General features: G+C 46.1%; 1 protein-coding gene across 1 annotated transcript in view; it reads left to right on the forward strand.

Moving 5' to 3' along the window:
• The window catches only part of TNKS (tankyrase), a 700,580-nt gene that overhangs the window by 532,129 nt on the left and 152,806 nt on the right, over positions 1 to 15,645 (forward strand). Inside the window, exon 21 of the mRNA XM_086961923.1 lies at positions 4,203 to 4,285. Within this exon, the coding sequence (XP_086818049.1) occupies positions 4,203 to 4,285 (83 nt within the window). The remainder of the gene's footprint in view (positions 1 to 4,202; positions 4,286 to 15,645) is intronic.

Below are 15,645 nucleotides of genomic sequence, written 5' to 3' on the forward strand. Positions count from 1 at the left end.
CTCAGGCCGATCCTGGACCTCAGGCCTCTGAACTGGTACATCCTCTCGGAGCACTTCCATATGCTCACGTTTCAGCAGGTGCTTCCCCTGCTTCAACAGGGGGACTTTCTGGCTACGCTGGATCTGAAGGATGCTTATTTTCATATTCCCCTGCATCCTTCCCACAGGAAGTATCTCAGATTCACAATCTTAGACCAGCATTACCAGTTCAGAGTCCTGCCGTTCGGGTTCACCACAGCGCCAAGAGTCTTTACAAAGTGCCTGGCGACTGTGGCGGCGCATCTACGACGCCAAAACGTCCACGTCTATCCTTATCTGGACGACTGGCTCATTCAGGCAAAAACAGAACAGCAGTGCGCCGACCACGTGTCCCGCACCATTCATCTCCTGCACGATCTGGGATTCTCTCTGAACTACCCAAAATCCCATCTCCAGCCCGCCCATGTACGGCAGTATCTGGGCGCGACGATAAACACTCTGGCAGCCACTGCGCAGCCAAATTCAGTGAGAATCGCCAGTATCCAAACGCTGATCCAACGATTCAGGCCTCAACACTCGCTTCCAGCGAAAGTGTTCATGCAGTTGATAGGCATGATGGCCTCCTGCATCTCCATTGTCCCGCACGCGAGACTACATATGCGTCCGCTTCAGGAGTGCCTAGCATGTCAGTGGACTCAGGCTCATGGGCAACTGACAGACCTAGTGTTGGTGAGCGGTCGGGCATACAACTCTCTGCATTGGTGGAATCCACAAAACCTTTGCAAGGGCCGACCATTCCAAGAGCCTGTGCCACAGATTATCCTGACAACGGACGCCTCTCTCCAAGGATGGGGAGCGCATGTACTCCAATACACAGTGCAGGGACTATGGACACTACAGCAAAGGAAGATGCACATCAATGTGTTGGAACTGATGGCAATCTTCATGGCCTTAAAGGCGTTCAAAGTACATCTGTGCAACAAAGTCGTGTTGATCCGGACGGACAACATGACGGCCATGTACTACATTCAGAAGCAGGGAGGCACACACTCTCCACAGCTGTCTCACCTGGCTCAGAGCATGTGGAAGTGGGCCATTCAGAGGAACATCTTCCTCATGGCAGAGCATCTCCCGGGCAAGGACAATCAGATGGCGGATCTGCTCAGCAGACACAGCCATCAAATGCACGAGTGGGAGATACATCCATCAGTACTCCAACCGTACTTCCAAAAGTGGGGTCATCCAGAGATAGACCTGTTCGCCACAAAGGAGAACGCAAAATGCCAAAGCTTCGCCGCCAGGTTCCCACACCCCCAATCACAGGGCAATGCGATGTGGATGAACTGGTCAGGCAGATTTGCGTACGCTTTTCCCCCAGCACCTCTGATACCGCTGGTGGCACGCAAGCTCAGGCAGCACTCGATGACTCTCATCCTGGTTGCTCCAACGTGGGCTCGCCAACCATGGTACACCACGTTTCTAGAACTGTCCGTGGTACCGCATCAAAGGCTTCATCTCACTCCCAGCCTTCTGACGCAGAGCCATGGCGACATTCAGCACCCAGATCCGCAACAGCTCAACCTGGCGATCTGGCTCCTGTAGTCCTAGAGTTCGGCTACCTTAATCTTCCTCCCGACTGCATGGACATCATTCGGGAGGCAAGGAAGCCCACTACTAGAGCTTGTTATGCGGCTAAATGGAAGAGGTTTGTCATCTACTGTGTGAACCACGACATTGACCCGCTAGATGCTTCCATTCAAAACATCATATGTTACCTTTTTCACCTGTATCGATGTAATCTAGCGTACTCTTCCATCCGCATTCACCTGTCTGCTATGGCAGCATACCTCCAGAATAGGCAGCACCTGTCACTCTTTAAGGTCCCTGCTATCAAGGCCTTTCTGGAAGGACTCAAAAGGGTCATTCCACCAAGGACTCCACCAGCTCCGGAATGGAACCTCAATGTGGTTCTTACAAGGCTGATGGGTCCTCCCTTTGAGCACAGCACTCTTGTGAGCTCCAGTTTTTAACTTGGAAGGTTGCGTTCTTAGTAGCGATTACATCGCTACGGAGGGTTAGCGAACTGCAGGCGCTCACCATCCAAGAACCTTTCTTCCAGGTACATGCTAACAGGGTGGTGCTCCGCACTAACCCTAAATTCTTACCCAAAGTGGTCTCACAATTCCACATAAACCAAACAATTGAGTTGCCGGTGTTTTTCCAGAACCCAGAAACGCTGGCGGAGCGCATGCTCCACACCCTTGATGTGAAAAGGGCCTTGATGTACTATGTGGACAGGACGAAAGATTTCCGCAAAACCAAACAGCTTTTTGTTGCTTTTGCCACACAAGGGAAACGCTATCTCCAAAGCGGGGATTGCTAGATGGATAGTAAAGTGCATTCAGATCTGCTACGCTAAAGCTAAGCGCACTCTCACTATCCCACCGAGGGCCCACTCCACTAGGAAGTTAGGGGCCTCTATGGCTTTTCTAGGTAACATTCCCTTAGAAGATATCTGTAGAGCAGCCACATGGTCTACCACACATACTTTCACTAAGCACTACTGTGTAGACGTGCATTCCAAACAGCAGGCAGCTGTTGGTCAGGCTGTTCTAAAAACACTTTTTCAGACTGCTGCAGCTGGCACGGGCGGCCGCCGTTAATGGAGGGACTGCTATGTATTCTATGCACAGATATGAATTCAGCAGCCCACATGCCTCGAACTGCAAATGCTACTTACCAGTATGCATCTGTTCTTGGCATGTAGGGCTGCTGACATTCATATCGCCCGCCCTCCTCCCCGGCGCCTGTAGCAGCTGCAGTATTCATTCATACAAAACACATATGCTCATAGCATGGTCATCACTCACATTCTTCACTCCATCTCTGCCAATGGCTAAAAACAATCTGGGGATGGAGGCGATGCCCATGCGCACTGTAGTCCAGGGGAGGAGCCACCTATCTCGTGATACTTCGAAGACTCTTCCAGGACAACAATGTGCAATCATCCGGACCCAACACTAGGTGGCGGTCTATGCACAGATATGAATGTCAGCAGCCCTACATGCCAAGAACAGATGCATACTGGTAAGTAGCATTTGCAATATATGTATGTATATGTGTATATATATATATATATATATATATATATATATGTATATATATGTATATGTATATATGTGTATATGTATATATGTGTATATGTATATATGTGTATATGTATATATGTATATATGTATATATGTATATATGTGTATATGTATATATGTATATATGTGTATATGTATATATGTGTATATGTGTATATGTATATATGTGTATATGTGTATATGTATATATGTATATATGTATATATGTGTATATGTATATATGTGTATATGTATATATGTGTATATGTATATATGTGTATATGTGTATATGTGTATATGTGTGTATGTATGTATATATGTGTATATGTATGTGTGTATATGTATGTATATGTATGTGTATGTATGTGTATGTATATGTATGTATATGTATGTATATGTATGTATATGTATGTATGTATATGTATGTATGTATATATATGTGTATGTATATATATATATATTGAAGTACCCTAGTCCCTTTGGGCATATAGGGTTGTCCTTGTTTGGTTTATATAGTCCATGGATATGGCTGTCATGCTGCACTAACATGGTTTATAGTCCATGGATATGGCTGCCACACTGCACTGACATGCTTGCATGCGTTCTGCTGGATTTTCAAGATTTTCCATGATATACTCGGGGACATGTCCCTTGTTGTTGAGCTACTGTACAGGGAGAAGCACAAGATGGCCAAGACTGTTTCTCCTTGTTATGTCTCAAGAATAGTCTGGGTGCAGCTTGTTTGTCCCCTAGGCCTGGACTTACCTGTGCGACATTTCCACATTTTATGGTTGTGCAGTTTTCTCTGTTTATCCATTCAGTTGTCTTAAATTATACAAACGTGAATCAATGATCTGTAGCTTTTTCTCGACTTTTAGATTACAGAAAGTTATTTATTCTGTATTCGATTTTTTTAACATAAATCTGTGTAGTCTCAAACTATGATGGCACCAAGCTAGGCTCCCATTTGCAGTGAGACTCATGTGCAGCAAGAATCATGTGCAGTTCGAGTGATTGAATTATAGTGACCTGTTTTTCGGAGCAAGATATTTGTACACAAAGTAAAATAAATAATGATAACTTCTTTTCTTTCAGTCACTGCTCTTGACATTAACATCAATCAATTTCTGAAAAGCCTTGGCCTGGAACACCTTCGGGACATCTTTGAAACAGAACAGGTAGAAGACAAACTTGTACTTTACTTCGTCACATTTGTATGTGTTGGGCTGAACTTTTAGTTAATTTTAAAAACACGTAAGTAACCAGTACAAATATTATGGAATATATGTCCATAAATGTTTTGTTTATGTGGTACTTTTGTCAATGTACTTTCTGCTTTCTCGCAAATCCAAATGTCTTTATAAATTGCTAAAAATGTTTTGGATAGCTGTTGCAAAGTTTGCTCTTTTGGGGTGGTCGCCCCTGTTTTTTTATTTTTTTTTAATAATAATATAATTTTTTTTGGCACTCACTCCTGGTATTCTTGAACTCTAACACTGTGCCAAGTGTATGTGCTTTGACCCAAAAAGAAGTCTATATTGGCTTAACCCGATTAGCGCATTTAACTTTCCTTTAGGGCCATAGTATATGGTGCAGAAATGCACCCACAACATGGAAAGTTGCCACTTATCAGCTGCAGCACCTGTTGTGCCATCCATTATAGTGGCAGTGAAAACATGGCCTCAGACCTACCTTATGTAGCCACACAGCAGCAGCGTGAACCCTTGATTTGGAAGAGGAATGGGCCTGCTGTCTGTGACATCAGAGAAGCCCTGAAGGGCTGGATTTGCTTCCTCTTCTACCCAGGACAAAAGTAGACTTAAAGGCTCAGATGGCTGAACTCTTTTGTGGCTGTAGGAACACAACAAGCTGCAAGATGTATTTTCACTGAAGCTTCTAGCTGACCAGTGGCAGCAGGACCTGGTCTGGACTCTGCTGCTGCCCTCTGCCTGGCACCCTTAGGAAGTGTACTCCTGTGCTGTTTGGAAATATTTGAAATCTTCTCCCACAGAGCTTCAGGTGGACCTGAGGGGAAAAGTATCTGACTGACAGTTCCATGGTATCGGATTCAGCTTTGTCCCACTCAGGTCTACCAGCTCCTCCAAAGACTCATCCTGATTTCAGACATACAGCATTTTCTGCTTGAAAGTTCCAGCAGGAACAACCTGCTTCATGTATCTGGCCTTCTGTTCTACAGTAGCGGCTACAGTTTGTGGCGGCCCGCTCAGAAAGGATTTTTTACAAAAGTGACAAAGTACATTTCTCATTTATAACGAGTTCATAATTGGAGAATATCAAATGCTATGAGCCCTGATGAAGTCCAGTTTTACTGTTAACGGACGAAACACGTGTTGGCATGACCTAAGTTGTCAAACAAGTGAAGAAATCTATGTACGGATGAAAATTATGAACAGGTTATAAATGAGAAACATGTCTGAATAAAAAGACATTGAACTATAACAACTTTACTAAAGAACAGTGTTTATTTAATTGAGTGCTTGGAGCTTGTAAAAGAATTTGTACAAGGAGAAGAAATTGTTATTCTGTTGAGTGGGAGATCGGGTGGCTCTCCCTTCTCCTGAAGCACCAAGATTCCGATGAACTTATGGACAACCATTGTCCCAACAGGAGTGTGCGCCGTTTCCCAGCCACTGCCATTTGTTTCAAAGTACATTTCTCAGTTGTGAATTTGAAACTTTTTTGAACGTTTTGACTTGCATACTTTTCCCCGGTACCAATCCACTTGTCTGTGATCAGCTGCTACTTCCTGGTCTACTGATTCCATAGACTATCATTGGTGCGTTATGTTCATTTAAATCGTTAAGAATTCATATCTCCGGTTCCCCCTTTAGTGTTTTTATAATTTTCTCTTTATTTTACAGTTGGTTGTGGAGTTCTGTGTTTTTTTCCACTTTTCCTACTGTGTATGCACTGCTTAACCCCTTCCAGGCTATTGACGGAACCGTTCCGTCACGGCTCGTGGGTGAGCTGTGCTCATGACGGAACGGTTCCGTCACGGCGCGCCCGCTCAATTAAACGCGCCGTCAGTCATGGCACGGCCGCCGCGCCTGCGCGGCGCGTTTAATTGAGCGGGCGGGCCGTGACGGAACCGTTCCATCATGAGCGCAGCTCACCCGCGAGCCGTGACGGAACGGTTCTGTCACCCGCGGAGCTCACCCGCGCAACCCCCTGCGACCGTTAGCGCTGTGGCGGAATAGCCGCCGCATAGAGAGTTAAATACTTTATGGATTGTTATTGACTTAAGCCTGGCTGCTTTGTGTCGCATTACCAGGGATTACGCTCAGGTTTATTGTAGTTAATTTGTGACATCTGCCAGAAAGGGGCTTTCTTATCCTTTGAGCTGTACACCCATCTCCCCAAATGATAATTCATTGTCTTATAATAGCTCAGGAATTTTTCTTATGGATAGTATAGTAGGCTGGCTTAGCATATGATGCACACTTATTCAAGTTAAGCATCCTGCACTAATCCAGACAAACCTTATGGTGATTCTAGTGATCTTGGACAACCACAGAAAGCTTCCTAAGTGGTAGCTGTGGAGAGCAGCCTTCATGCTTAGTCCAGAAGGAGTTTCAAGCAGTTTGTTTTTCAAGAACTAATCATATAGTGTAGATTAAACGAAAAAGACCCACACAGTGTAGTTATAAAAAATAGTGTTATTTCTTAAACACACTCACTAACAAATTGGTATATCTCCTACCCGGAAATATGAACACAATATTTCAATACAAAACAAGAAAGCACAAATACACAGTGGTTTCCAGGGAAAGACCAAGCCATATACTAAATAAGTGGAATGCGAACTGCGACCAAAGTCGAGACTTGGATCAAGGAACCACCCAAGGTAAGTACTCAGGCTGTATGCAGAGTGGAGACATAGCCTCGTGCTTAATGCAAGTCAATGGGAAAGTGCGGTTGCCCTTCCCAGTGGACCCTGCAGACACCCCGTGGAAGATAGAAGGTTGGAGAGTCACAGCACCCGTCGATACCCCAGGAGCCAGGATACCTACACCAGGGAAGCTGGGTACACAGGAGTGAAGTGATGATGGAAACCACCGTAGACCACAGTGGAGGACTTCAGTGAAGATGCCGCTGGTGAAGAAGGTGAAAGAGTCTAGTGAAATCCAAGGATGGATTCTAGAAGAGAAGTACCTGCAAGCAGAGGGTACAGAGTCTATGCCACTCAGGAGTGAACAGGAGGCACGGAAGACCAGTGACCACTGATGACGGAAGATGCAGTAGAGTTGACTGTGACCTTGTTGCTTCAGCTGTGAGGACAAGGCGATGCTGTGGAAGTCCAGGAGCCATTCGTGAGCTGTCCCACATTGGAAGTCGAGAACTAGGGGGTTAGTGTCAGGCGGGAGCACCAACAGGCCTTGACAGCAGCAACAGACGTGGAAAAAGAAAGTGCAGTGTGTGCACCAGCAAGATCCAGGGGACGCACCAAATGCAGGAGAGTCAGAGAGCAGGCCCGAGCAATCAGGGCAGCCCACTGAAGCCAAAGAAGGTCCTCAAGAGGACCCACAGGCTGAAGGCACAGGAGTCGCAAGAGGACCTCGAGCAGCTCAGCAAAGATGCAGGCCCACAGGGCAGAGGATGCTGTGAGGATGAAGATCTTTGCAGGAAGAAATGCTGGAGACTGGAGCTTCTTATAGCCCAAAGATCTCTGGAGCACAGAGTCGGCAAGCGCCCCCACCCCAGCCCAATACACGAAGTCCTGGCCGGGAAGTGTGACAGGAAACCTATTCTACCTTCCCAATCTCGAGCTCAGCTCAGTAGCATGTGGGCAGAATTGTGTCTCTGGGCGGCAGAAGTACTAGCTTGCTGTTAGACCCTGGAAGGCTGGTACCGGGAGGAATGTGGGGCTCCCTAGGGGAGCCCCCCCAGTACATGGGATCCTAAATCCAACACTGGAATCGGTGTTGGGGTAGGATTCATTTCTGATAGGGGTGGGTAACCCAATATACCCTTGCGGGCTTGGGCAGTAAAAGTGTTTAAAGGAAAATTTGCCGGCAAGGGATTTGTTTGGTGCTCTGAGTTTCACAGTATCATGAAATCTATATGACTTGAATCAATGAGCTGAATAAAGCAGCAACTGTGCAATGTTTTGTAAATGTTTGAGAGAGATCAATAGAAACTACCACACTAGCTCTATGATCTGTGTAAGGACTTAAACTAATTGGTGATCACTTTTGTAATTATGTACAACACAAGGTGTGTTAAATGAAAGAACAAAAGTAAGGCAACACGGGAAGGTTTGTTCTTGAAAAAGGTTTGAGTTTATATTTGTATAGAAATGAATTATCAACAAATGAAGGGTACACAATTAGTAGCGATTGCATATATATCTTAAGTAAATGGAACTGAAAAAACAATCCATTAATACAAAAGAAGACAATCCAGTCTAAACCAACATAGATAAAAATGGCTTCTTTTAAAAGATCATAAATAGAAAGTCAACAACAAACAGAAGACTTGGATTGATGTGTCGACGTTTCGGTCTCAGTGGTGTAATCCAGAGACCATCATCAGGACAAGAAGATAAGGCAATGAAGATGACCCCTACAAAAAATACATTTAATAAAATTAACCAATATTCCTAACACGTGTTGCTGGCATAGGGTAGGATTCAAACATGACCGGTTTCGGTGCAGCCACTATATAGTTAGACATTTGGAAATTGACTTGATGTCCACTAAATGTATAAAACTGCTGCTAGCACTTACAAAGCCTGGAGAATCGAGTGCGGGATTTGTAGGGGGGTGTCCTGCTCATGCAGGGCACCCTCACACTTATGACCTAGCACCCTGCCTTCAGGATTGTAAGACCTGCGTTAGGGGGAGCATATAGGTTTTACGTGCAGTGACCTCCGATATAATAAAACCTATATCTGTTGTAAGTGGTGCTAGCACCAGTTCACAGAGGATGCAATGCCATGCCTATAGTCAGTTTGAGTGGTTTCTCCTGAGTGCCGTAATACATGCTGCTGGCTGGGAGAGCCCTGGTGTACCTATCCCCTGGGTAACTTAGTCCCATATAATAGGGAGTTAGAAGGGTACACCAGTAGCCAGTTGGGAAGGTATCAAAGGCCTTACCATTTTCGAATTCAAGGAGAAAGCACAGTGACAGGGGTCCTGTTTAACAGGATCCCAGGCAGACTAGTCCAAAACATACTGACACCAGGCAAACAGGGGGGTAGCCATGCCAGAAGGATCCTACATTCCTACAGCTAGTTATTATTGCTACTTTTAATGCAACTTTCACATATAATCCGATCAGTGAAGAAAATGGTATTGATGCAAAGGTTAACCATAAATTCCACTGTTTCCAGGTGCCCAAAGGTATATGGTTTAAGTTACACTCTTGATTCCGAAGTGATAACGGGTAATTTCATTGTCACTGAGATTTAGTTTGGGAATTTTCTCTTTTAAGCTCCTGTGATTTGTACTCACAGTGAGTGCTTTTTATCAGCCTGTATTGCCAACCTGTGACTGGTTGTTGTGCCATTTACCCTAATTGTTGCTTTAATCTCTGAAAAGAAACCATATTCTGGGACATTTGTCCTAAATCTTTTGGATAGTTCTTTGTGCTGGGTTTGGCATTGTTTTACTTACAGAAATCTCAATTCGATTTAAAAATAAATAAATATTTTGCTATCTCCTTCTGTGCCACCATGAAACTTCATCTAGGGTGGTGTTTTGCACTTGTGACGGATTTAGTCTTGCCTCAGGTGCCTCAACTTCTGAGAGTTCTCCAGACCAACTTTGACTTTGTAGTTGCTACCCAGCACTGTCTGTTCCACTCCATCCCTGGATGTGACAAGAGGTGCCTTATATGTAAGCCATCTTCAAGATGGCTTACATATAAGGCACCACCTTGCATGCTGGCATCAGTTAATTTTTTTTATGTCATGTTGCCAAACTAGGTCAGTTTTTCACCAGCTTTTTAACCTTTTCTACTATTGTTCCTTGTTTTAAGTGAGGAAAATGTTAACCACTAAACAGTCAATTGTTGAAAACCTGCAGTCTGTAAAGGAAATGGGTCAGCATCTGACCCCCATGACATTCATGTTGCCTCCGTTTAAAGCACAATTCCTGATCCTGTCACTGCTGTGATTTTACACACTCAAAGGCCATCAAGGAATCTGAGACCAGGCTCAAGACTCTTCCCCATTCTACATCTCCTGCCACAGCGAAGTCCATGAAAGGGGGCGATCCTTTGAGTTATCCTCCCACAAATGTCATAAAAATCACCACAAAAAAAAATATTTTTCTACCAGATGTAGTTAACTTTCTTGTGATTATTCAAGTATTCAGCAATGGCATTCCCTGACCTCTGCATTGACATTGCCTGTTCTGAAGAAATTGTCCCATTTCTGGCAACTTTTGCTGATCATCTGCAAATTGTGGCCCTCGGCCAGGTGCACTTCAAACCTTCAGGGCTGCAGATACCTTTTGTGCGAGTGTCGGGCACATTAAGTCTTTAGGTTCCTTAACGGTACCTTCACCAGCTGCTTCTGCTCTGGCTTGATTGACCCAATCAGGAGCCATACAAGAGCCACTTGTGTGCCACCAGTAACACCCCCCGCTGCACAATTGTTGTAGGCCCTGTTGGTTGTTGGTGCCACTTCCGGTGCCAGTACGTACATCATTCAATCCTGCTTTTGAATAGTCTCCCTCATCATAGAGTCCCATTTGGTGCTGTGCAGAAAATCCAGGTGAAAGAAAGGAAAGAGCAAAGCTGCCTTGTGGAGCCCTTGCCCTTTGCTGTAAGATGTCCTTGTCTGCAGTACTTTTTTGTGTCAAATTATCATGCCATCCAGATGCCCTCCATAGATACTCATACAGAGGATAAGACTAGTGAGGTAGTTAACTTCTCACCCCTGCATTATATAGATAATGCCCTCTATCTTGACCTGCAAAATGCTAGTGGGTTGGGCATCCCACTTGCTGGATTGGAATGGAGCTGGAATACACTCCAGGCTCTCCAAGCGGTGTCATCTTTCAACACCATTATTAGGAAGACAGCTGAGGTGTAAGAGTTCCTGCTGCCTGTCACAGGCGTGAAGGCTAATTTGCTAACAGACTGCTACTTCAAGTGTCTCTGAATCATTGCCTTCCTTCAGCAAGACTCTTTTGGACCTAGTCTGTGCTGCACGAGATAAACCCTTTTCCATTCCAAAGCAATACTTAGCACTGTATGGGTCCACTGTCAGTAAACCTAAGTTGATTTCTTAAAGATTAAATTGTAATGTATTTCCTGCTACTCCCCACTCCCCGCCCCCTCCCAACTGGGAGTCCACACACTTTGATGCTACATGGAGGAAGGTAATTTTGTCAGACACTTTTATTGTACTCCACCAGTGTGACTTGCTTCTTAGTGCGCTTTTCCCAAGGGCTTTGGGAGAAGGCATGCATGGCAACTTGCAGTGTGCCAGAGTATATGTGCATCCACTTCTCCCAGTTAATAAGGGTGTCCAGGATGCGGCCAGACAAAGTTTGTGCTATTATCCAGGGCAATTCAATGTTTTACTATCCGTGAGCCTTTTGAAAATTTCCCTCATGTGAGTGTGAATGCTCTGAGCTGGCATTATATTGCGAAACATGAAGAGCACAAACCAAGTCCTGAGGTAAGCCGTCAGTCTTCGCACACAGGGTGAGCCTCAGGTGGTTCTGTTTGCCACTTATGAGAATGCTTGAAGGACACGTGCTCTGCAGTTCATTTACAAACAGCCCTACGGAACGCATTTCAGCTACTGTAGGATTTCAAGCTCCACTGTGCGTTCTCTCGATTTCACTAACCGCTCTATTTCTGACAGAGATAAAACCGGGTGCAAATTGTCCTCACTGCTACAGTTTGGGCAAGGAGGATCTGGTACTCAGATCTGTTGAAGCTCCGGTTTTGTCCTCCGATTCCCAATTTATTCATGGAGGACCTTGTGTCCTAGCAATTTAGGGGCTGGGGAGAGAAGGGCAATGGTTGCTGCACCAAACTTTCTCAGCTTTGCACCTCTGTGTGTTGGAGATTGAGGGGATCTGTTTTGATGTTATAGATGTCCTTCATTATCATTTAGTCCTATCACTATAAAGAACTCGGGTACATGATCACACTTTGTAGCCTGTTGTACCAAGGAATATCATGCCCTACTTCAGGCTGAATATCTTGTTATATTTTTTGTTTTCTTAAGACACAACTTGAGGAAATCTTGTGTACTATATGGTGTGGTTGTGCGACCTCACCGTGTAATACTCACCAACCCTTTTAGGTCCATTAGGTTTCGTTTGTCAAACATTCAGCTCAACCCTGTGTAGCTGTTGCCCTCAGCAGAAAGGGTTACACAAAGGAGCAAATATAAAGCATTTAAACAGCACAAAAACAATTGAAGAAATTGTCAAGACACCACAGTCTTCCGAAACCCGTTTATAAAAATTGACTGTATTTTCAGACACCACATCGAAAAAGATCCACTGGAGGGTTCCAGAGATATAGAATTTACAAGATATAGTAAATCAAAGCATTTCATTCAACTATGAACAAGCATTGGCAATTCAACGTATTGGAGACTTTTTGAGCAAAAAGTTGTGCAAGTTGTAATGCAGTCGGTTAGAGTTACTTAGGGCGACCAACTCCATTAGGAACCTAGTCAGCAGTACAAGCAAGGCCCTCAAACTGTTTCTTCCTCAGAAGGGGCAGTCTTTAGACCGTTCCAGGCGCTATATCTTCAGGCCAGTATATTCCTATAGAGTGGTCCTGATGCTGAGGATACAGTATGCTGAAGGATGCGCAAGAATTCTGTGGATGAGATGCTGTGTACGGGGTCTTCCTGTAGGTACTCCTCGGTCCATGAAAGTGGTAAGGGGGTCCTGGGCACAGGTTTCGATGTCCCATAACGTTCTGTCTGAAGTCCTGTTGTCCGGTGTCACGGTCACAGCCAAATCCTTCTCTGGGCTATAGCTTGCCTTTTGGGCGACCTAGCTGCATTCCAAAACCTCTCCTGGGGCTCGCAGCCTCAGGTGCAACTTTAGAGTGTCAGTCTTGGTCTCTTGTGCTGCATGGCTGTGGGATTGGATATCCTGGCTACCACTCGCCCTTAGCAGGCTTCTTCATCTGTCGGGTACCTGTGCTGTGAACGTTTGGACAGTTGGCTGACCATTAGAGTCTCTTTGCCTTGGATGGATTCTGGAGACTACTTCTTCTTGAGCAGGATAGAGCAGGCACAGTCCCTCATCTTTGCTAGCCAGCAGGTGCAGTCCACGTTGGTGCAGCCTCTTTGCCGGGAACTTGGTGCAGCGGGCATTTCTTCTTAGATCATTCTTCCAGTCCAGTTGAGATCTGAATTTTGAGTGCCAGGGCTGCCCTATTTATGTACAGAGTACAGTGTAGGATGTGGTTGGGAACCAGTAGGCTATCTGGTTCCCTCCCTCCTGATGACCAGGTCCTGGCTAGTGTGGGATCTGGCTAGCCCATTCCGGCCACTCCAAAGATGGCAGAATACTTCTCTCTTCACCCAGAGCTCCCTACCTCAACCCAGAGGTGTGGCTAACAAGGGAACTACACACCCCTGGAAAATCAGTTTACAACAGGCTTCCCTTCTCCTCCTGGGTGCCAGCTAGTCTGCCTGAACAGTCGGGCTGCCTCTCTCCCAAGTGTTCCCCATTAGTCCTTCAAAGGTGGCTTCAGCTTTGAAGCTCAGCTTTTGGGCCAACACCTGTGCGGATTTCTGCAGGAGGGGTGTAATTCCTCTACCCAGCACAGGCCCTGTATTCTTTTCCTGGGAGTCTTTAGCATGTGTCCCCAGGAGGGTACAAAGCTGTCTTTGGTTCAAGCTCCATGTACATCTGTTAAGGGCACTTTAGGAAACTGGGTTTTCGTTGCAGTTCCAATCCCCTCCCAGCGCACGCACACACTTTTTGCCCCTTTTTTTAGGTTTCGCCTGTCGAAAGCTGCGCAAGCAGCCTTTCGCGCAGGCGAAATCTAATGACTTACACTGTGTGGCTTTGTTCCGCCCTCTCTTTTAATTGGGTAGCTCCATAAATGGAGGCTAGCCATTGGAAGAGAGATCTGCTCGTCATTCTGGGAGCAGATTCCTGGGCGTTCCGGCGATTTTTTTTTTTTTAGGCTTTTCGCTACGTCATGCGGCTGTGGGCGTGTTTATTTTAATTTTTTTGGTGAGGTTTTTATTTTTTGTCATTCCGCCGACCGCCGCCGGAAGAAGTTGTCCTTCGTGAGTGCTTGCTGTCCTGTCTTTCCCTGCCCCTCCTCCCGCTTTCCGTGTGCCCGTTACCGCCCCCCCCCCCCCCCCCGCTGTCCATGTCTGCGCCCGTTCCCCCCCCTTCCTGCTGTCCGTGTGCCCGTTGCCACCCCCCTCCCGCTGTCCGTGTGCCCGTTCCCAATCCCCCCTTCCGCTGTCCGTGTGCCCGTTCCCAATCCCCCCTTCCCGTGTCTCCGGCATTGTAAATGCTTGTTTGATACTCTTAGCTGACTTTCACAATCTGCGTCCCCTTTTCAGTATCTGCTGCACATCTCGTCCTTTTCTCGTGTTCTCTAAGAAACCCACACGACCCCCGAGTCAGCTCGAATACATTTAGGACGAGTGTTCGACCAGACTGCGTGGGTGTTTTTTCTCAGTGCGGTTGCCGTCGTGGAACATGCTTGCTCGTCGCCTGGCCATCTCTTCCTGCCAGAGTGGTTATTACTGTTTATGTCCCGCTGTCCATGTGTGCCTGTTCCTGCCCCCCCTCCCTCTGTCTGTGTGCCCGTTCCCCCCCACCCCCCCCTCCCGCTGTCCGTGTCTCCGACATTGTAAATGCTTGTTTGATACTCTTAGCTGAGTTTCACAATCTGCGCCCCGTATTTAAGTCGAGTGTTCGACCAGACTGCGTGGGTGTTTTTTCTCAGTTCAGTTGCCGTCGTGGAACATGCTTGCTTGTGGAGAAGTGTGGCTCAGGGGTTAGAGGCGGCAGACCCGGAAGCTGAGATCGGCCCTGGACCAGGGTTCAATTCCCCGCCTCGGCGGGTCTTGGGCTAAAAATTCCACGGACTCGATAATTCTCGCTCCGGTGCCTTCTCGACTCATGGGTTCACACTCTGCGACTCTGGGCAATAGCTTGCTTAATCTCCACAACGCCCCTCGCGGCGGGAAGCCTGGCTTTCACCTTGTGGATACCCTGCCTGGGGTTATCTCACAGGGGAATACCAGGACGGGTTCCCTAAGCAAGCGCCGGGAAACCCACTGCGGGTAGCTGTGCGCTATATAAGCTCAAATACATTTACATTTACATTTGCTCGTCGCCTGGCCATCTCTTCCTGCCAGAGTGGTGATTACTGTTTGTCCTTTCCGAATGGAGCATTAGTCGAAACGTTGTTGTGAACATAGTTGAAATATTCTACACATCAAAGTCAAGAAGGAAGTGCTCAGTCTTATTTTTACCCTGTGGGTGACTCGGCTTGGACAGTCATTCTTTAATAATTATTGGTGTTTTCACGAGCTGCTTAAAATGGATGTGAAGACAGAGCA

This window comes from Lissotriton vulgaris, chromosome 3_1 (assembly GCF_964263255.1).
Source record: "Lissotriton vulgaris chromosome 3_1, aLisVul1.2, whole genome shotgun sequence".
Lineage (NCBI taxonomy): Eukaryota > Metazoa > Chordata > Amphibia > Caudata > Salamandridae > Lissotriton > Lissotriton vulgaris.